General features: G+C 36.8%; 1 protein-coding gene across 2 annotated transcripts in view; it reads right to left on the bottom strand.

The window, feature by feature from the left end:
• Positions 1–24,194, bottom strand: part of LOC149539429 (Tetratricopeptide repeat (TPR)-like superfamily protein) — a 174,447-nt gene that overhangs the window by 93,878 nt on the left and 56,375 nt on the right. For both annotated transcript variants that reach the window (XM_089800663.1, XM_089800664.1), the window contains exons 3-5: positions 17,807–17,958; positions 16,078–16,219; positions 15,852–15,968 (exon numbers count right to left, since the gene is read on the bottom strand). In XM_089800663.1, the coding sequence (XP_089656789.1) occupies positions 15,852–15,968; positions 16,078–16,219; positions 17,807–17,958 (411 nt within the window). The remainder of the gene's footprint in view (positions 1–15,851; positions 15,969–16,077; positions 16,220–17,806; positions 17,959–24,194) is intronic.

The following is a 24,194-nucleotide window of genomic DNA, read 5'->3' as shown; positions in this document are numbered from 1 at the left end:
TAAGGGCTGAAAGGAATAGAAGAAAAACCATTAAACTAGTACCTTTTGGATCAGAATCAAATGAAACATTCTCTAATTTCTAGACCATCAGTGCCTAAATTAGCTAATTCATCGGCCTGCTTATTGCCTTCCCTATATATATGTTTGAACTCAACCTCTGTAAAAAACTTTAGCAATTGTAAAGTTTGTTCCACAGTTGAGTTCAATTTCCACTTTGTCGTATGGCCAGTCCTAACTGCATTAATAATAATTTGTGAATCGCCTTCTACTATCAGTTGTTTGATACCTAACTCTTTACTAAGCTGGAGACCCTCTGCTAAAGCTATGGTTTTTGTCATGTTATCAGTGGTGTATCTGAGATTTTGCTAGCTTTCCTACAATCTGACCTTTACTATTGTGAACTATACAGCTGATTCCTCCCGCACCTGTATTGCCTCTAGATGCCCCGTCAAAATTCATTTTATATCATCTTGCTCTTGGTGGTTCCCACCTACAATTTTGTCTAGCCTCTTTGCTACTATTACCCCCTTTACCAAATTGGGGGCGTATTATTAGTCCTGCCCAGTTTTGACAAATCAACCCATCCCATTTTGAGAATATTCCTTCGAAGTGGTTTGTATTCCTTAATCTGCTATTCAAGGTCTCAACTATACTAGCTTCTATTTGTTCCCAAGGGCTTCTACAGTCATCAATTTATCCTGGAATAAACTTGTATTCCTCTCTTTCCACAATTCCCAAATTAAAATTGTGGGGACAACTGTCCAAATGTCTTTTTACAAACTGTTGGGCATGCTAGAAGGCCATTGTTTTAAAAACTCTTTTAAATTGTTAGGCAAAATTGTGGACCAGTTTAGTTTTTTTACAGATGTTTTCCCAACATGTGACAACATAAGGGCACTGAAAGAGGGTGTGATTTCCTGTTTCTGCATCCTACTTACATAATACACATCTAGAGGGACCTTCAAACCATATTTTCCTAAACCATTCTACAATTAGAATGCACTTCTGGAAGGCTGCCCATAAGAAGTTGCTTGCCTTAGGTAAGCATGCTTTATGCCAGCATAATTGTAGCAGGAATTCGGAACTATGTCGATTGACTAGATTGATAGCTTGATTGTATCCATCGTTCACCCTATATTTACCGTCATTACAGCCACACCAAATAATTGTATCCTTTCTATCTTTTAAGGCGAATGTTCTATCTTTGAGAGATTCATAGTACCTCTGCTTTTGTTCATTTGAAAGGTCAAAACCATCTAGGGTTCTCCACTTCCATCCCATAGTCGGAGAATTGTCATCTATATCAATGTAGTTTCTTAATTATTACCTCAAGCTTGTTTTAAAGTGTTTTGAACATAAGGATAAGCCTCGGTTGAATTGAGAGAGGCATATCCTCCCCAAGAGTCTTCCCAAATGAAGGCATCCCTCCCACTCCAATGTCCCAGGAGAGTTTATTGTCCATAATTTCTTTGTAGGCCAAAATGAAGTTCCAAATCCTAGAACCCGATGGATGATTTCTACATCTAAAAAAGTTGACAGGATCTGCATCTAAAACATATATATCTAAGAGGATAGCAGCCCATTTCCTGTGAGGTTCCTTCAAGTTCCAATAGAGTTTGGTTCCTAAGTCAAGGTTCTATGAAGCCAGGTTTTTAATGCAAGGACCCCTTGCCTCTTTTGGTTTACAAATGTTATCCCATTTAATCATAGGTATTTTCTTATTTTCAAAGTGCCTTGCGAATAGAAATTCCTAATTTCTATATCAATTTTCTTACAGACATTAGAGGGCGTAGGTAAAATGGGCATCTAATATATTGGTATTCAAGCTACTGACTTTATCGATGTTGTTCTACCTGCACTAGAGAGCCATTTTCCTTTTCAGTTGTCCATTTTGTTATGGATCTTGGTCAAACCCGGTTCCTAAAGATAATTACTCTTAGTGCCTTTGTAAATTTGGATGCCAAGATATTTGCATGGAAAGTTACCTTTATTAAACTCCATTATTTCGCATATTTTTGTTTCTGCTTCAGGTTTGGTGTTGAGGAAGAAAAATTTGGATTTACTGGCATTAACCATTTGCCTTAAAGCAACCATATAACTTGTGAGTATTTCTTTAAAATTTTGTGCTTTTCTTTTAGTATTGGCCCCTGGCAATATAGTATCATCAGCAAATTGCTGATAAGTGATATTGTCTGTGTTTTCAGAGACCTTGATGTCTTCAATTTTCCCTTCTTGATGATACTTATGAATAGTTCTTCCTAGCGCTTCAGCCATGATCACAAAGAGGAATGGGGATAACGGATTGCCTTGTCTAATACCTCTCAAGATTTGAAATAAGCCTTATGGGTTGCCATTTACGTGGATGAATAATTTAGGAGTAAAAATGCAGTTAAATACTAGATTGATCCATTTTTTGGAGAACCGAAAGGCTTCCATACGTTTACAGAGAAAACTTCAATTTACTTTATCATAAGCTTTTTGAATGTCTATTTTAATTAACTTGGGCTAGGGTATAATTTAGTGGCTAATATTCGTAAATTGGCTAATTTTAGATTTTTTTGGCTAGTAATTTGGCTAATAATTTAAGATTTGATACAACCTAAATCGCCATAGTTTTATAAAATTTAGTTATAGAATACTTAAAATCGCTCAATAATTTATTTTATTAAAAAATTTAAACTCAAATATTTGCCACAATATTCATTACATGAATAGATTTGAGTTACCTAAATATAATATGTTATTGGAGAAATTAAATTGACCAAACCAATAGTTATCATAATTATTAGTTACTTTAGGGAAATATCACCAATATTTATTTTTCACTATTGATTTAAAGTATATGTAATGATTCTCATAATATTCTACGAGGTAAAAAAATGTTCAATTTTGATTTGTAATACTCCATGGTGATTAATGACCTTCCTATTATTATTGAGATTCATCAATATTTTATACAAAAAAAAAAAATTATGATTCAAAAATAATCGCCAATATTAATCATATTTAGAATAAAAAATTGAGAGATTCGCCAATAGAAATATTTTTTTTTTCAAAATAATGAAAGATTCGCCAATATTTTATTTCTTTATTTGGAGGCAGCTTTCTTAAAGTTTACCCTAACTTGGGCTGAATGAATAACTTCTTGTGCTATTATAATACCTTCTAGAATGGATCTATTTGGTACAAACCCTGTTTGCTCTTTAGAAATAATTTTAGATAATATAACTTTCAGTCGATTAGCTAGAGATTTAAAGAGAATTTTATATATAGTGTTACATAAAGCTATAGGTCTGAAATTTACTAATTCAGTATAGTTTGTTTTTTTAGGTATTAATGTGATAAATGCGTTATTGATCTCTGCTAATAAACAGAACTTGGTGTGGGGAAGTTTCGGAAGATGCAAAATTTCCACCGGTGGAAAATTCCGAACTTGCAAAATTTCGACCTAAGGGAAATTACTTTGGAAAAATTATCAATCTCTTCCCCTCATCATTCTAAAATTGCAATGCTTAAATTGCCACCAAATAAAAGGCTGGAATCATAAGATTTTTGGGAGCACTGAGGGGGGGGGAAATTATGGAAGATCCGAAATTTCCACCAAAGGGGAGATTTCAGAAGATGCAAAATTTCTATTGAAAGGGGGAGCTTTTGGAAGATGTGAAATTTCTATCGAAGGGGAGAGATTTTGCAAGACCTGAAATTTGCACCAAAGGGGAGATTTTGGAAGATCTGAAATTTCCACAAAAAGGGGAGATTTCAGAAGATAAGAAATTTCTACAAATTAGGAGATTTCGGAAGATCTGAAATTTCCACAGAGAGGAGATTTCGGAAGATCCGAAATTTCCAACAAGACTTGGTGTTTTTAAAATCTCCTCGGTTCAATGTTCCTTTGCGTTTCGTTACTATATTCTTGATCATGATGTTGCCTTCATGCCATAAACCAATTTTCTAATGCCTTAGAGGATGGCGAACTTGGGAGACTCAATGTAGGGAAATTTTCAAACATGCGAAATTTCCAAAGGTGGAAAATTCCCAACTTGCAAAATTTCCATCGAAAGGAAAATCCTTTTGAAAAATTATCAATTTCTTCCCCACATTGTTCTAAAATTGCAATGCTTAAGTTGCCATCAAATAAGAGGCCTAAGTCATGAGATTTTTGGGAGAAATGAGGAGGGGGAAGATTTTGAAAGCTCTAAAATTTCCACCGAAGGGGAGATTTCAGATGATGCAAAATTTCCACTAAACAAAGAGATTTCAGAAAATCTGAAATTTTCACCAAAATGGGAGATTTTGGAAGATCCTAAATCTCCACCAAAGGGGAGATTTCGGAAGATCCAAAATTTCCACCAAGACTTGGTTCTCTCACACACTTCGTCCCCTTTTCCAACAAAGAAACCCATCTCTCCCAAACCAAAAAAAATCACTTTCCTCTTGTATGTAAGCTACAAAAATTCCCCTAAGTGTCATCAAAAAGCTTGCACAAACCCGAGATCAAAACATGCTTCCCAACAAGCCAAAATTGCACAAACTTACCCTAGACTTCGAGACTCAAAAAAAAAGCCAACCAAAACTGCCCTAAACAAAGGCTCCTACTAGCTAAAGCCAAAAGAGGAGGATCCCCATTTTCAATGGGGCGATGGTGTGAAAACCAAGCCTGATTCCCAAGGTAGGGAGGGCCTTTCTCAGTAGATATTGTGTGGGGGTAGTTAGAGGTCCGTGGTTGGGAGGTTAAGCCCAACGGCAATGCTTCTCCTCTCCTCCAATAGCCAAGGCTTGTACAACTCAAGTCAAAGTCTTTAAGCAATCATCTGAAAGTCAAATATTCTACTTTATTTTTACGTTCTGTATTTCTACTTAATTATTATAGTTATATGATATGGTTAGTTTCTCTTTACTTGAAAAAAAGTAGTTAGTTCAGTGAATCATTTTCTTGTTTGTATTAATGAAAGGAAAATGATATAAATGCATAAGTAGTTATAACAGTCTTTCATGTTACATTAAAAAGAATGTTACTTTTAGATATTTCCAAGTTATTTAAGTAGTATGAAATTTTAGCATGTTACATGTGGTATCAGAGCACTGAACCTCGCGCTCATCACTATAATAGCTAGAAAACTAAAAAATTGCAATGTTAAATGGAAACAGGATGTATATCCAAAATGCTCCTCAAAAGAAACCCCATTACCCCGTATTCTTTTATCTAATTAAGCGTATGCCATAGTACGGCTACTCTCTTTGTTTCATACCCAAGGATGATGAGACATTGCCCAAGCTCTAATCCGAATTGGGAGAGAAAGAGTCAAATGGACTCCAGCCAAGAAGGCAATCTTTAGAACCAAACTCATTGAGGCATAGAATGCCAAGCAAACAGATCCACTTATGATTTATTGTAAACCTTATAAAGGGCAGGATGTGCCCAAGAATGGAAATGGGCAGAATACCCAAGAATAAAGATCCATGTGAGCTATTTTGATGTATCCTCAGAAGAGGAAATTTTGTAAATAAGATTGGTTGCATTTGCAACAAGAGAAAATATTCTATAATGGAATAAAATAATATCATTTTGCATTGTCTGAGCAAATATTTGATTTTCTTATCCCTTCTTGAGTAAATGTATGAAAACATAATATTGATAAAAAGAACCAATTGTATGTTTCAGGCAAAACAAAAATCATGGAAAACAACAGAAACAACATAGAGAATAAGATGTCCAGTGGGACGTCCCCCAGAACTCTGTACTACTGACTTTTGTTCCCTAGAACTCCACTTCACCAAACCCCACGGACCCGTTGGTCCATGTTTTATGGGAAACTCAATCTAGGATGGAAATATGGAGAAAAGAATGAATTCCCTGGCAGCTCAACTTGGGCAAGGTCAAGAGGACACCCATTCCTCTACCCCTCCTAGAGCTAAGCAATTGATATCTGATCATAGTGAACATGAAACCAAACCTCCTATAACACAGTCTAAAAATCAAAAGAAGCAAGAGATAGTTTGTGATTTATCCACTGACATTAAAAAGATAAACCTCCTAGATTTTCTAGATTTGAAACCGGTGACACCACAGAGGCTTGGTTAACTAAGATGGAACAGTACTTTGAAATCAGAATTTTTTAAGAGACCTCCAAAGTAGTTTGGGGAATTTATCACCTTTCAGAGGAGGCAGCCACATGGTGGGGGAACACCAAAATAGAACTAAATCTTAAGACTATTGATGTTACCTAGGATAGGTTTGTCTCCATTTTTAAGAACAAACAATTTCCCCAAACCTTTTATGACCAGAAGTTGCTAGACTTTTAGAATCTTAAGCAGGGGGATATGACAATACAAGAGTACTGGGAGAAGTTTACCATCTCCTAAAATATGTTCCCGCATATCAACAAGGTAGGAATCTGAAGGTCAGAAAGTTTGTCATGGGGTTAAACAATAGGATCGAACAAGCACTTGATGCTCTTGCCCCACATACTATGGAGGGAGCTCTTGAAAGAGCCATCCGTCAAGAGCACAAGGTTAAAAGGGATGATTCCATCCACAACAACAAAAGGAAGGCAAATTGGAATACCAACGGTTCGGAAGAAGAGCTTGAAAAACATTAAGCCCAACAAACCTAAACACAAGGGAAACAATAATAAGAAAATTAGATGCAACTCAGGTAATGGCAATGGTAATAAGGGAGGTGAGAGGAAAGGACCACCTAAAGGTTGTTTCACTTGTGGCGAAGATCACTACACCAACCAGTGTCCTAATAAGGGCATCTCTAGCCGACAACCACGACCTTCATTACCTCCTCAAAAAGTTGTTTTTCAACAAAAGATTGATGCAGCCCTAGATAACTGGCAAACCAAGCAGCAGTTGGGTCCCATAGAGACCCTTGGTAAGATTTACGAAAACCCTATCTCTATCTTAATTGATACTGGAGCTATTGAATGTTTCATCTCCCCAAAATTGATAAGTAGATTCCCCAAGAGAACAGGATTTATGGCCCAACCTTAGACAGTTATATATGCAAACCAATCAAAAGCTCATGTAGATTAATGTATGTTTGAGGCACAAGTTAACTTTTCAAATTTCCCTACAAAGGTTAATTTGTACGTAGCACCTCTAGGGTCCTACAATGTTTCATGAGAATAAATTGGCTCAGTGAGCATAGAGCAAAGCTATATTGCCTTGCAAAAATGGTAAAATGTCTAGACAACCAAGGAAATCCTTTAAGCATCCAAGGGATTATGCACAAAGTGAAACCTCGTCAAATCTCAGCTATGCAACCTAAGAGGTGCAAAGGGAAGGGTGTGAAATTTTCGCAGTAAAGAGAGAAGACCTGAGAGAGCCCCTAGAAATCACTTATTAGGATGACTACATCTTTGAAGGGAGATTAGAGAAAGATTTAAGGAATCTTTTGAAAAAAAAATCCATATCTTAGAAACTTCCAAGATGTATTCCCAAACGAACTTCCCAACCTACCTCCTTCTAAGGTATTTGATTTCAACATAGACCTGGTACCCGGGGCAAAGCCCATATCAAGAGCATTGTATCACATGACCATCACAGAGCTAATCGAGTTACAGGTTCAATTATAGTTATTGTTAGACAAGGAACTTATCCAATCGAGTGTATTACCTTGGGGGGCCCAATGCTATTTGTCAAGAAAAAGAATGTAACCATGAGATTGTGCATTGATTATAGAATGCTTAACAAAGTCACCATCAAGAACAGATATTTGCTCCCTAGGATAGATAACTTATTTGATCAAATGAGAGTGGCAACATTTTTTTCCAAAATTGACCTAAGATCGGGTTATCAACAACTTCAAATCAACGAAGAAGATATTCATAAGACCGCTTTCAAAACTTGCTATGGGCACTATGAGTTTACAATTCTACCCCTTGGGTAAACTAACACCCCTGCTACTTTTATGAACCTCGTGAATAGCATATTTGAAGATTGTCTAGACAAGTTTGTATTAGTCTTCATTGATGATATCCTCATCTACTCCCGAAATGAGGAAGAGCATCAAAAGCACCTTGAAGTGGTATTACAAAGACTACGTGAACACAAGTTGTACGGAAAGCTATCCAAGTGTTCCTTTTACTAGAAAGATATCCAGTATCTAGGTCACATTATATCAGCCAAGGGAAAAGCAATAGACCCTACCAAGATCAAGGCAATCGAAGAATCGTCAGTACCTAGGAATGTGTCAGAAGTCAGAAGCTTCATGAGTTTGGCAAGTTTTTATAGGAGATTTGTTAGGGATTTCTCTAGGATAGCACACCCTATCAGCACCCTACAAAGAAAAGGGAAGAAATTTATATGGTCTAACAAGTGTCAAGCAGCCTTCAAATATCTAAAAGATAAGTTGATCTCTGCACCGATACCTTAGGGTCCAGACCCTGATGGTCATTTTGTGGTTATAACAGACGTGTCAGGAGAAGGACTAGGGGGTGTCCTGATGCAATAAGACGAAGTAATCGCTTATGTATCCAAGACACTAAAAAACTATGACCAAAATTATGCACCACACAACCTGGAACTAGCAGTCATTGTCCATGCTCTATAGATTGGAGGCATTATATAATCGGAAAACCATTTGAGTTTAGGTCAGATCATCATGGATTAAAGTATCTATTTACCCTACCCAATCTCAATGCCCATTAGAAATGATGGGTAGAATTCTTAGCAGATTATGATTTTGAGGTTAGTTATATAAAGAGAATAAAGTAGTTGATGCCTTGAGCAAGAGAAGACATATTTCAGCCGTGGTTGCAATAAACATAAGGAATCAAAGAGCAAGTATTGCAGTGTCTACCTAGAGATGACTTTTAAAATGAGGTTCGTCAAGCACTCCTTAGGGATCCTCAAGATCACCGATATGAAGGATACAAATTGGAAGAAGATGGGCTCTTAAGATATAAAAGTAGGATGTATATACCTAAAAGTCCAAAGATTTGAAAGATGATCTAGGGGAATCACATGTTGCCCCTTATGCAGGACGAGAGTAACCAAGATGTTGTCTAATATAAAACCCTTGTACTTTTGGAAAGGTATGAAGAAGGAAACAACAGAATATGTGGTAGGTTGCCTCGAATGCCAAAGGGATAAGGCAAAGCATTGATACCTGGCTAGATTATTACAACCAAAGGAAGTTGCCGAATGGAAATGGCAAATAATCACAATGGATTTTAACCAAGGGCTACCCATGACACAAAACAGGCATAATACCATAATGGTAGTGGTGGATCAACTAACCAAGGTAGCACATTTAATCCCTAGAAATTTAACAGATGGGGCACTAGAAATAGCTCACAAGTTTGTGAGAGAAATATTTCGACTTCAGAGAGTCCCAGAAAATATCATATCTAACAGAGATGCTATGGTGACATCCAAATTCTAGCAAACATTATTTTCAGCCTTGGGAAGAGGATACCTAGGGAATTCTCAGTGTGAGAAAAGGTCCTCTTGAAAGTTAAACCCCAAAAAAGTACTATCAAGTTTGGTAGGAATGTCAAATTAGCCCCAAGATATATGGGACCTTTTGAGGCGTTGGAAGTCATAAACCCTGTGGCCTACAGAATTGCTCTACCTCCAACCCTTGCCAGAATGCATAATGTATTTCACATTTCTAATCTTAAAAAATATGTAACCAGGCATGAACATGTTATTGACTAGAATCTATTGCAGGTGCGAGAGCCAGGGGTGGTGGAAATAGAGCCACTCAGAATACTCGAGATGCATAAGCTTTGCTTGCAGAATTGGGTCATTAACCAATGCAAGGTCCAGTGGGACCGGTATACTAAAGAAAATGCTACATGGGAAGATTATCATGAAATCTTCTAGAAGGTTCCATATTTATTCCCAAAAACTTGAATTATGAACAGATTTTGATTCAAAACTTATACAATGATAAATATAATGTAAGTGGGGTAATTTTGTTTATTCTCTTTTTGTAATTCATGGACGAAGATGAATCGCAAGGGGGAGGGTATGTTACATCCCAAAAAAAATCCTAATTCTAAAATTGTTCATTTAGCTGTGTTTCATGTGAAGTCAGTTGACAATTAAAATTAGTTATGATCATGTGAAATAGTAAGATGGTTAATTGTTAGGATTTCATGTGAAGATGACATGTTAGATATCAGTTAAGATGTTATATTGCTATCTTGAAATATTGGGAAGTTAATTATTCTTTCATGAAAGTGAAATGGTAGTGAGCCATTATGATTTAGAATTAATAGCTTGTTAAAATAATTTTGATTGTTTTGAAGAACATGATATTATTGTGGACAAAACAACATGATATTATTGTGGAGGATTTTCTTCTTACAGGACCACGTTGAAGGGGGTAACCATTGCAAAGAAAGGAGTTAGGCAAGGACACCACTTCCACTAGGAGTCAGCAGGCATGAAATCTAACCGCCAAGGCTAAGGGGTAAAATGGCTAGGCAAGCAAGAGTATATTTGATGGGGACACAACCCAAGCATAGAATGGACACAACAGGAAAGGGAAAATTTTATTAACTGTAAAAATATGCTAGTACACTTAGTGCAGAGAAACAGACTCTAAAACATGCCCTATGGGCTTACAATAGCATAAATCTGGAGATAAATTCTTCTCCCAGTACCTTCTCTCAAACTCCACTCCGAACTGCCTTTTACAATGCCAGAAATGTTCTTAAATAGACCCGGAGCATTAAGGATTAGGAATACATTCTAGAAAGTGCTAGTTGGCATCCACCGACCAAATAGAAGGCTCTAGAAGTCGCATTAGAAGTCGGCACAAAATTAGAAGAATCCAAAAATGGTAACCGAACTTCCGGAAGGCATAACTTCTGAACCGTAGCTCCGATTGACAAACCGTTTATATTTTCGGAAAGCTCTCGAAGCGCTCTATAGCCCTATGGACCAGCTTCGCTCGTCCCCCATTTTTCAGCCCTGCTCGAGGTCATTTAATGCCCCTAACCTGACTTTGAAGCATTCTTAGGAGGTCTCTAGAAATCGAAAAACTGCGATAACTTTCAAACCGTGGGGCCTTTTGACCTGATTCTTTTTCTAGAATGCTCTAAATTACAATTACATTCATCCGGCCAATTTCCACCCTCTAATTCACCAAAATTATGGCTCAATTACATACTCCTATTTTTTCGGCATTTACACGTACCCCAAGGTGTTCAAATACTCTATCCTAGAACACTGATAGTGGAACTGTGAGAGTTGGAACCTTTATTTGACCCAAATGGGTATCCAGAAATGAAAACACATGAAACAGAAACTAAGTCTAAGTACATATTTTTGGGTGACACAGGATTGCCCTTATACCTCTGGATGCTCCTGCATCAATATTAAGGATTACCATGAGCTACCCGGTCAATAATAATGCATTGTTAAGTAAACCACTAAACATTTAATTAAAATATATATCTTATGAAAATAATAACCATAGAGCTTCATGTGATATTGCCATGCCTTAGTACAATTGTATGATATCATCTACGTATACTTGCATATATATACACACGTATGTATGTATGCGTGATTTAGGCGTATGTATACGTCCACATAATATAAGGCATATACGTTAAATATGTTGTTAATATACCATGCATATATATGTGTGTGTACATATGTACACAAGTATAGGAAGGTGCCGAATGACATTATTATACTAAGTTAAGCATTAATATTTTCCTTGGCAATGGTTTAACTGACTATATTTCTCTTATGTGTTCCATCGGCCTTATATTATTTTTTTTGCTTAGGAAGTGGCCACAATAATATTATTTTATCAGCCACATTGAACTAATGGTCGTATGCATTGCATCTCCTTGCCACCTTTGCAAAATCTTGCTCGTAACTAAGCATGCAGCCGAGAAGGCTAAGTATGATGCAAAGCTCATTCCACTATAACAATTCTTGCCTACAGCAAAAACCACGACACACAAAATTTCTTCCATCTTTTGACTCTTGCCTAAGCCATCTCTTCCTAGAAATAGTCGCCCTACTATTTCAAGCGGAAAAAGTTAGTTCAAAATTGAATATTGAAGAGCATTGGTGCAAGCGGCAGTAGCTGATCGTGCTTCTTGATCTTAAGAACCAGAGTTGATCAACCGAATTGCCATCAACTTCTCAAGCCAAGCATGTGTTGAACATTGATTCAAGTCATGGAAAACATTATTATGAAGCTTTGTTCAATTTCATAATTGCATAAAGTCATGATTGAAGTTGGTCATGATATCATAATCTAGAATCGATCATGTTAAGAACAGTGGTTCTTTCTCTTGCATACTTTGGAAGAATGATTTAGAAGTATGGCATTCTCTTTGGAAAGATCTTAAAAAGTTGAATCATAACTTATACAAGGATATTTGCATATAAATCTCTCGAGATAAGCCATAGCAGCTTGTGAATCAAAAGGGTATTATTAATCACCTTTACATGATGCCAACGCTCGAATGACTAATGCATTGATAATGTGATCATCTATATTTTACCATGTCAGTTCCATTAAGGCGGACGTGATGCATGAACAATTAATTGCTTTAGCATTTGATTAACTTTTATGCCAACATCAGAAGGCGGATATTTAATGTTTGCAAGTATACATGTTGATAAATCAAAAATTTCCTCATAATGCCAAGGCCAATTTTGCAATTTCATTGGCAATAAATATAAAAATGCTTAAACATTCAAAATATCTTATAATGCTAAAGCCAGATCGACAGATACATTGGTCATATTTAAAATGTCCACACAATCACCCAGTGGTTCATCCAGGAAGACTAGCATGGTCAAGATGAAGGGTGTGAATGGCAATCAATGAATCTTGGTTTATCCCTACATATTAAAGAAAGGAATCATCAGTAACTCAAACAACAAAGATTGTAGTTAAAAAGAAACCGTGTCAGCTCATGATAGCCCTTAATGTAGTGTTGTTGTCAAGTCGAGCGGTGGGTGATCGAGTACACAATGCCCTCACAAATCCTTGGCCAAGGAAGGTTAGTGGCATGCTTGTTGATGTGATCGCTAGAGGTCAAGGTGCTAATAGTTAGCAGAAAGGTGGATGGAAGGTATCCTATGCCTAGTTCGTTGTATAGTCGACGCTCTAACACCAAGATGCTCTGTGGCTTGACAATGGTGCCACAAGCCTGATTTTGAGGGTAGGGAGGGCCTTTCTCGGTAGAAATTGTATGGGGATACTCAAAGGTCTATGGTTGAGAGGTTAAGCCCAATGGGAATGCTTCTCCTCTTCTCTGATAGCCAAGGCTTGTACAACTCAAGCCAAAGTCTCTATGCAATCATCTAAAAGTCGAGTACTATATTTTATATCTATGTTCCACATTTCCAATTAATTATTATAGTTAGATGATATGGTTAGTTTCTCTTTACTTGAAATAAAACAGTTAGTTCAGTTAATCATTTTCTTGTTTATATTAATGAAAGGAAAATGATATAAATGCATAAGTAGTAAAATTTGTCTTTCATGTTACATTGGAAAGAATGTTATTTTTAGTTATTTCCAAGTTATTTAATTAGCATGAAATTTTAGAATGTTACACCCATATTATAGGTAAGCCTCCTGATGCTCCTACAAACTCCACCCACTGTAATTGCCATATACCTATCTTTTTGTTAATATCATTTGACTCTTCTATACTAAGTTTGGTTTCTTAAGTATTACTATTTATGAGTCAAAAAGTTTTAAATGTCTTTTAATTAGTCCTTGTTTGCTAGGGGTGTTAATGCCCCTAACATTCCATGTTGTGACTCTCATTGGCCCTTGGAAAGGTACCCAAGACTTCCCAGAAGGTCACCCATCCCAGTACTATTCTAGCACGGGGACTTCTTGGAAGGTCACCCACCCGAGTACTATAGTATTGGGATGGTTGACTCCAAGGAAGTCTCTGCAATTCACCTCTATGAGCATCACCTAGATCCAATGTGTGTTAAGTGTTCCATTCATTGCCATGAGAGATGGGTTTGTGCAACCCACTACTAACAAGACATGGACCAATGAGTTTGCCTCAAAAGCACACAGTTGAATCCTGATAGCAATATCACAATTTGACTTGTGGAAAATATCTCCCACTTATCAATGGCTAGATAGCTAATTAATAATTAATTCTATATTAATAATTTATTTTCAATATTGTAAATGTATATATTATGTTATTTTAAGATATTTATAAGTTTTTTCATTTTGTGTGTTCTTATCCTAACAATCCCAGCCACCAAAAAAAATGCCGTATCTGATTCGGCAACTACTTTGCAAGCAATTGTTTTGGTGATAGTTTAGACAGATTGCATTTCTGACATCATGCTCTTTCGGAACTAATGTTGGCCAAAATTAGCCTTTTTTAATCAATTTTGGTAATATTTGTATAACCAGCTTGTGTGAACTTCCTCCAGCTTATAAAGAATGATTTTGGTGCTCCTAAATGTGCCCGCTGCAGTGCAAGACATTCATGCATATTTGGTTAAGTAAATATTTTGTGGATCTAGAATATTTTATGCTTCCTTTCATTCCATAATTTCCAATTCCCACATAAAGGTGTCAAAGATATGATCAGAAGCACTTTGCACTTGCTTTGATTCCCTATTCCATTTTAGGATCACGATGCCATTATATTTATATTAAAGATTCATTCTTTTTTGATCTGAGTGTCAACACATATTCGTATTTGTGTTACATAGTTAATGTGATTATCAAATATCATATATTTTGTTTATGTTTCTTATACGATATACAGATGGATAGCCTTTGCCATCCTTATCTTCTTACCAGGTTATAAGCCAGACATTGCCATATAATAATGAGCAGTCACTAAATAAGAATTAATGGTTCAACTATTTTTTACTCTTATATTTTTCTAATTTACCAGAAGCGGGAACACTGCAACCCAACCACCACCACCCCCCCCCCCCCCACCGAATGTCAAGTAATTGAGGGCTAAAACTAACAGGTTCTACCCACATGTCTCCTATACTTATTCCTCTGTTCCTGGAAGCATACAACATCATAATTAGTCCTCTACCCTCCCATGTGTTCCTTCCCCCGTCAATGTTTTCAGTAGTCAGAAGCACTGTTCATCACATTTAAATTCTATGTTATCTCATATGCTTCAAATGTCCACTTAACCACAAATAAGACTAATGATGCTCGTAGTTAAACAACTTTTGAATACTTTAATCCAAGCAATTCTCAAGCCAAAGGGATTGGATGCAACAAGGCACTGCTAGCTTGCTCTTATGGTTTTCATTTTCAAGGTTCCAACCTTAAGAAATTGCTCACTGATCTTGTTAGAAAAGAAGACAGCAATGATCCTTAGCATGCCCTATTGCAACTGAAAAATGACAGATTGGACCACAGACCAGATGTTTTCTCAAGATCCTGAAAATAAATATCATCTCCAAGGCTAAGTCTCTCGCCGATTCCAATCTGAAACTGTAGAAAACTAACCAAAGTATTGATGATTATTTTTTAGCTTCACAATCAGTGTCTCTGAGTATTTGAAACAGAATGAGAATTTTCAACAAAGAAAAAGGGGAGCCAACTTTGAACATAATTCATGTTTTCAAGTCTTAAGCAATCCTCGGGATTTCATTTTTCAGTTCCAGAAAAATGTGGAAAAGACCTCAAAAGGCACTTACTATCAGTTATCAACTTGATAGTCTATTTTGTGTTTTCAATTATTTAGCAAAAACTACGGATTTCATCATCCAGTCCTAGGAAATGTATCTTATATGTATGAAAGATCTGTAAAGGCGCTTGCTGTTTGTACACTCAATAAAAATCCTGATGACTGAGAAGCTCCACTGAAAACAAACATAAGAATTGTATAATTACAATGATAACTTACCTGATCTGACGGAATACTGTTCCAGATTGTATCACATGTTTCAACAGCTTTCTCAACAACAGCCGGATCTTCCCATTGCATAAGATGAACATGTAATATTGAAGTTGCGAAAACCATCTTGTGGAAAAAATGATAATAAAATATCATCAGAATATTATTAATAATTTCAATAAAAAATCCAAGAAAAAATTGTCAAAACAAGAACCCTTTTTGAGCATATGCTTACCTCAAGTTCACTATATTTTGCCTCTTTAGCATGTTGCAGTCCAGTCTCTAAGGCACTTATTGCCCCTTGAAAATCCCCTTCAGTTGTCAAAGCATTCGCGAGCTGTAAATTGAAGTTGCATGACCACAACTTTGCGGACTCCCTTCAATTTTTAGTTTAAATCCCAAATCAAATCACTAATAAGAATACCAAGAGGCAATCTTAAGTTTCTATGTATTTGATATTTGAAATAAATATAATTGTTCCCATCCATTGCTGTGTCCAAGCCTACAATTATACACAAGCAAATAAGTATAAATACTACTGACACATGTGATCTCACACCCAGCAGATTTATAAGATGTCTATTAAGATGACAAATTGACTGGAGCATATGAATTTAGGTTAGCCATTTTGAGACTGGATGGAGATTCACATGGAAGTAGTGTTCCTCAGAGATGTGCAAACATCCAACCCTATCCTCAATGGCATTTTAGGTAGCAGGACAGCACGGGATGTAACTAGGCTATCCCCAGAGATCTTCAAATCCTTAAAACAATTCCAAAATATATTGTGGAAAGCCACAGAGACACTTGGCCGTCCTGAAGACATCCCTCAACTGTCCCAGGGATGGCCAGGAAAAATGTTGTAATGTTTAAATAAACAAATCATTTATGACTTTAAAAAAAAAGCTTGTTAAATATATCCTGAAAGCTTTATAACAGCAGTATCAAAGCAATAAAAATAATCACAATGACAGTGACAGCAGCATAACAGCAATAAATATATCATGATTCAGATTCATAGCATTGGCCTGATCTGGTACAGTGTAGAATTGTATGATAACTGCAGACAAACAATTGTTTTGGGAATGGTCAGTGTACAGGCTTCTGCAGACATCACTCAGTATCATTTTTATGTGATCAGCAAGTAGGCTTCTGCAGACATCACCCAGTATTATATATGTGGTCAGCATGCAGGCTTCTCCAGAAATTACCCCATATCATTTTGAAGTGTCATGTTGTATCCCTGCTTTTATACTGTTATCAATAAAGATGTAGATATCTGATAATCTATCTATTTTTCTGCCATCTGTCACCTGGGATCATTTTAAGTATTAACAGTGTAATGTTATATTGTTGTTGTTATACTGCTCTGTTATGTTAAATCTCTCTCTCTCTCTCTGATCCCTAATAATCCTCCTTCCCAACCTTTATATATATTATGTCTTTCTGCCTCGTCTCCCCCTTCCCCATCTCTATCCCATTTAACATTTTTACATTTGGACAAAAAAGCATAGAAGATATTAATTCTAAATATTTTCTCTCCAGCACAAACACACACCCCTGTCACCCTCTGTCTCTGGAACAACCTGGAACATAGCATGAAAGGGAAAATAGGAAAACCATAGATAAAACCACTGAGCATTATACTCATTAATAAGATTTCTTGAAACTGGCTTCAAAGCAAAAAACGACGAATTTGAATATCAAGCATTTATTCTAGCTCAGACATCAAAATACTGAAAAACCAAACCAATAATCATAATAAATATAGTGCACATGTGTATAGACAAAACTAAAACTAATTATAACCATTTTTGGTATCTGAAAACTGCCTTGCAGTTCCTATATGTTAGTTTCAAAGCAAGAGAACTAAGAGAGGTCAACAGACTTGCCCTACAGTATAACACTAGAACTCCAAGTTCATGCTTCTGCAGGAAAAACAGTTGAGAAAAGACATTACATACCCTTCTCCAGAAGAAACTGTCAACTCCAAGCCCTTTTTCAATGTTTGCTTTTGAGGAGGTATTGTCCCTACGAGATGATAGCACTGGCTAAGCAGACTATATGCACGACACTTGAGTTCAAAGCATGAGGGTATTTGTTTCAACAATAATTGCTGCACAAATGAGATAAGGGGGAAAAAAATCACTGGCGAACAATTCAAGGTAAAAATTTAAACAAAACAAATATTCATATTAAACAGGATTTTTAATTAATTTTCCATTTCATCAAATAGCATTCATATTTTGTAATCATAATATTTATTATAAATTGTGCAGAGCCAATTGGGATCACTAGAAATCAAAAATGAATACCATATTTTCTGATTATGAATAGCTATTCTACCAACAGTATTTAGCAGCTATCTTCATATGTTGAAAATTCATTTCATAAAGGCTCACAAACACATACTAAAAAAATTATTTCAACATTATGAGCTAAATATTCGCTCTGAACGAATCTAACTACCCTAAATACTATTTTCGTTGAAATACTGTGAATCATGCAGATCAAGATTAACAACATACAAAGTAATAAGTTAGCATATAAGCATATGCAATTTGAATCCATGGTGACCTATAAAATATTCTTGTTAATATGGTTCTAAGGTACATACAAAATATAATGTCTTAAACTAAAAAAAGGGTGGCCCGTACCTGTCATTCGCAATTATTCTATAACCATAAGACATATTAAGTGTTCATCAAATGATTGACATATCTAACCAACAAAACTAAGTTGCGGGATGATCAAAAGCCCCCAAGCTTAGGATCCTACCAATCCACACAAACTATTCAAATATACACAAGGCAACAACAGTAGTACTAAGAAAACAAAAGGTTCCAAGTCAACTAGTTGAAGAGACCTTGATGTCAAAAATGTCTCAACTGCTAATATCATTTTCAGAATCTTATCCCAAGAGCACAAGTGGGCTTATAGAAAGAGACAAGAGTATACACCAATTATTGAGACAAAAATCCATGGTCCAACAACTCACGAAATCTGCTTATACTAGAGGTCTATGTGAAAACCATGAATTCCACTAGCCAACAACGTGTGCTATGTTGAGCGATTCATATTAAAAACATAGATTCTACTTGCTAGCAAGTTGTGTTATGCTAGGTGAGTCATGGAATGAGGTATGGATTCCACTGGACAGATAGCTGTGTTGTGTTGTGTGATCTGTGTAGTGCAACAAATGATCACACTAGCGAACTTTGTTATGCAAGAAAGCCAACAAAAACGATCATGTTAACAAGTTGTGTTATGTTAGATGACCAATGCTTAAAGTGCAGAAAATGATAACAGTGATCAAAATAGTATACCACACTATGCTAGATGATCAAAACAAAATGTCAAATGTTATGCAAGTTGCTAGAGATAAATTGATAAGCACACCTCATCAGGCATCATGTACCGCAGCACCACCACTTCATAGGTATATCAATGAATAACTATGACGAAAAAGGAGGCCTTATATGCCCCCTCTTAAGATGTCAACATGTTGATATCTTCAAGAAGGCACAGATTCTTGTCAAGGATAAACATCTTCACCACCAAGCAGGTATCATTTTCAATGTTGCATGTGTTCCAAGATAGAAAGAAGACCCTTAGAAAGGATGCAGATGTCTAAGCAAGGAAGAGATTATTGTAAAGGAAATATCTTGCAACTGTAAAGGTATTCTTATCAAGGATTCATGACTATCTTGTAAGAAGTGTTGTAGAGATAGATTGATAAGCACACCTCATGAGGGGTTATGCAACACAACACCACAGCTTCATAGGTGTATCAATGAATAAGTATGACGAAAAAGGAGGCCTCATATGCCCCCTCTTAAGATGTCAACATATTAACATGTTGATATCTTCAAGAAGATAGAGATTCCTGTCAAGGATAAACATCTTCACCACCAAGCAGGTATCATTTTCAAAGATGCATGTGTTCCAAGCTAGAAAAAAGACCCTTATAAAGGATGCAGATGTTTAAGCAAGGCAGAGATTAATGTAAAGGAGACATCTAGCAACAAGTGTATTCTTATCTAGGATTCATGACTATCTTGTACGAAGTGCTGTTTTGATCTGACTAAATACGAAAATGAAAACTCTAGGTAAAATTATGCAAAATTGACAACATTCAGCATAAAAAGGAAGATTCAGAATGTAAACCAATGTAGAAGCTCAAATCTGGAAATGAGATACAAATAGGAGCCTGAAGTTGAAATCAAGAGCTGAAACTGTAGAACTATGGAGATAGGCACCCTGGTCCTAAGCATGTCTTCATTAGTTGGGGCTTCAAATTCCCGAATCCTGATTAAGAGGCTCTATAGATCATACCCTTTGAAATCCAGCCTAAATGTCTCCAACGAGTGAGCTAATTGAAATAGTCCAAGATTTTTTGCCTATTCAAGGCAAAGTAATGAGAATCAGAATTGGCAAGGCCAAATCGAATCACGAATCGGCCATGAATCGAAATCAAATTGGCCACGAACCGGAAAATTTAAAAAACCCTTGAAATTTGGAGATTTTAACAATTTAAAACTTATTTCATGCACCCTTTATTGAATATAACTTAAACACACTATAACATCATCAAATAGAAGCTAACATACATAAACAAGGAACATAAATGATAAATCCATCACATATGTTACATGTAAATTGTAGCTAAAGTAAATAGAATTCATAGGATCATAATGAGTCAAATCATAGAGTGTATGTAGGATGGAGATCCATAAGACATCAAACCATAAATTTATGTAAGACCAAGTTCCATGAAATATATGTCTATCAATATCTGTAAACAAAATGAAAAAACAAGGCTCTAGGTCAAGCCTCATCACCATCCTCATCATCATCCTCAAGCTTAACCGCAGCCTTAGCCTCTAAGTATCATGTTTACCTTCTACAAAGGCATCTAAGGTAGGTCCTAGAGGACTGCTAAGCCATAGCCCCTGCATGTAAGATGGGCTCACGAACAACACCACTAGGGCCTATGTCTATGCATGCACGTGTACGTCCGCCAATGCCTGAACGTGCTCTAGTCGCCTCCTCTGCCATGGCCACAACCTCATCCTCTCTATCTACCTGGTAACTTGCTCATGGTCTACCTCAATGAGCCACTTTGATTCTGGATCAATCTCCTCCAAAATGATCGAAGAGGAGTCAGCGCCCAAAATCTATCTGACCGGATCCACAGCCTCAATGAGTCACTTTGATTTTGGACCAATCTCCTCCAGAATGATCGGAGAGGAGTCAGTGCCCAAAATCTGTCTAATCCTTAGACAGAGGTTGTAATGAACAAAGACAAGATCATTCAACCTCTGCACAAACAACCTATTTCTCCCTTTGAGTGGATATGCTCGAACATGGACCAACTGCATAAGCACTGCTTGGATGACTTAAAATACAGATGGCAATTTTTTAAAGTTTTGATTGAACTTTTAGCAAGCTGCATAGGCTGATTTTTTGCAATTCGTGTAGGCGATTTTGGCAATTTTTTGGATGAATCGTTGAATTGGCAATTCATGTGTTTCATAATGAAAATGGCAATCTGGTCTAACGATTCAAAAAAAAAAAAAAATGGGAAGCCCGAATTGAATCACCAAACCGACGATTCATACAATTTCTGAGTGACTCATTATTACAATAATAGATAAGTCGTCTATTATTAGTTAATGGTTATCTTGTAAATATCTTAAGCTTTAGTTTGCTTTCATTTTTTGCTTTCTCTAGAATAGAAAGTTTATATTCTTTACGATCATTCTTTTGTATAAATTGACCTCTCGATCTCTGTTAATTACAAGCAAGTATTTACCAATTACCTCGTAATATGGTATCAAAGCGAATACTTAAATTTTTTTGGAAAAATTTATAATTTCTTCTAGAAATTACTTGTTTAATTTTTTTTCAAAAAAAATTCAATCGAATTTCTCAAAAACCCGCCTAGGGTTTTTAGCCTGGAGAAATTCAAATCAGACTAAGCCTAGAAAAATTCGAACTAAGGTTTGAAAATCGCATTCCAAACAAATCGCTGCCAAAATCTAATGATTAAGGTTTGAAATGGAGATTAAGGAATATGAGATTTGGAGATGAATTTGGAGAGGAAAATCGCATTCAGCAAATCTGCAAAACGCGAGTTGCAAATCGCATCTGAAACCCGCGATTTGTTGTTGGATAAACTCGCGATTTGAGGAAGAAATCAGAGCTTGCTTCTCAACTCGTGACCAGACCCTCACTTCAGAGGTCATGGTTTTTCTGACATTTTTTTTAAAACGGCTCTGTGATTTCCTCAATCACGTCTTTGCGCTTTCCTAAATCCACCACTATTTTTGGAAGGTCAAATCTATCTTTTTGGCCTCGTCTTAACTTGTAGTCACACTCTGGGCAGTAGAAACAACCATTTTTTCAAGAAATTCGCCATTTTTTCTACAAATTTGATCTTCAATCCAACGGCTAGGATTTCGCTCGAAACCCTAATTTTTGGGGTTGAAAATTTTTTTGATTGGAAATTCTTGATGGTTTTTTCGAGAGCTCAACTGGGTTGTCGTCCGTTTTTTCTGGGTGCCTCATTTTTCGTGCCTCAATTTTCAAGCCAACAGATCCAAAAAACAACATATTCCTTTTGTGATTTTCGAGCTCTCTTCTGGGTCACTCTAATTCTTCTGGGTCTTCCATAGTTTTGCCTCGAAGAACGTGCCTTCACAGATTTTCACAATTTTTCATTAAAAAACGTGACATGGCATCTCTCACAAATATTCTGCTCGAGCATAATTCCAAATTCAATGACCGCAATTATGGAACCTGGAAGCAGCGCATCGTTGCAATCTTTGAATGTCAGAACACCGATCAACTTGTTCTAGGTGTTATGCAGCATCCGACTTCTCCAAGTCTTGATCAAGATACATGAAATTCGAATAATTGAGAGGCAGTAATGCTTCTCAAATTATCCATGGCTGATGATCAGCATTCTTAGATTCCATCCGGCAAGATAGTTGCCAAAATCTGGACACATCTGAAAGGTCTTCATGAGACTTCCAACAAGAGCAGAGCCTTCTTTCTAAAAAACACTGTTTTCTATTGTCATGGATGAGTGCACCACGCTACAGGCACACCTGAATCGGATTCAGGAAATCCATGATCAGCTACTTGCCATCGGTCGCAAGATGGAGAAAGAGGATATTGTGGTAATCATTCTTCGGAGTTTACCAAAATCCTATGAGCATTTTATCGAGACTCTCAACATCACATCTACTGGTGTTGATCTGAAGTTTACTAATCTCTGCACCCTGCTGCTTCAGCAAGATCGGTGGAAACAACAGTTCGGTAGCAGCTCCAGTTCCACCTCCATAGAGCAAGCCTTTGCTGCGAAATCCTTTCAGAAGGATAAGGGCAAGTTTCACCAACCATCTCAATAGAAGTCTTCTGCTCCAGCATCCGATGGTTCAAAAAAGGAGAACATTCAATGCAACTACTGCCACAAGTTTGGTCACATGAAGGTTGAATGTCGGAAATGCTTAGCAGCCTAGTCTAAGCAATCAGGTTCGCAACCCAAAGTTAACAGTGCAGAGCACACTAAGCAAGCAGAATCTACCTTTTACGCCTTTATGGCTAAAAGACCTGCAGATCATGTGAAGTTGTTTGCCTGGTACATTGATTCAGGTGCCTCTTGACATTTCACTCACCGCAAAGACTGGTTTACTGACTACCAGCCTTATTCAGATTCTTTTATTTTTGGTGGCAGAGAAGAGCACACAGTTTTCGATAAAGGCAACATTCAAATTTAGTCTATGGAGAGGAATCTCATATTCCTTGATGTGTACTACGTTCCAGGGATGGAACTCAATCTACTTTTAGTCAGTCAGTTGATGCGACATTCTCCACACTTGGCAGTCACCTTCAGTTCACATCAGTGCACCATCACTGATCAGGCAACTAAGTCTACTGTTGCAGTAGGTCTTGAGAATCATGATCTTTTCAGACATACTGATTCTGGTGATTCTCAGGACTTAGCTATGGCTGCTCGGCAATCTTCTGTCAGCACAATTTGGCATCAGCGATATGGGCACTTAAATGTGCATTCTCTCACAACTTGCTCGAGATGAGCTTGTTCTTGGTTTGCCAGAGATTCAGACTCAACACCTTGGAGTTTGTGACGCATGTCAAGCTGGGAAGCAACATCACACACCTTTCACCAGTGGCAATTTTTGGCGAGCTTCTTAGGTACTTCAGTTTGTTCATGCCGATATCTGCGGCCTTATGGCCACTCCTTCTGTTCTTGGGTCCAAGTATTTTCTGTTGTTTGTAGATGATTTCAGTAGAAAAATGTGGGTCTATTTTCTTAAAAAGAAATCA

This window comes from Cupressus sempervirens, chromosome 9 (assembly GCF_028749045.1).
Source record: "Cupressus sempervirens isolate cs-2001-9-10 chromosome 9, ASM2874904v1, whole genome shotgun sequence".
Classification (NCBI taxonomy): Eukaryota; Viridiplantae; Streptophyta; class Pinopsida; order Cupressales; family Cupressaceae; genus Cupressus; species Cupressus sempervirens.
The sequence above is the reverse complement of the archived record's forward strand: the minus strand, read 5'-3'. Positions and strand labels throughout refer to the sequence as shown.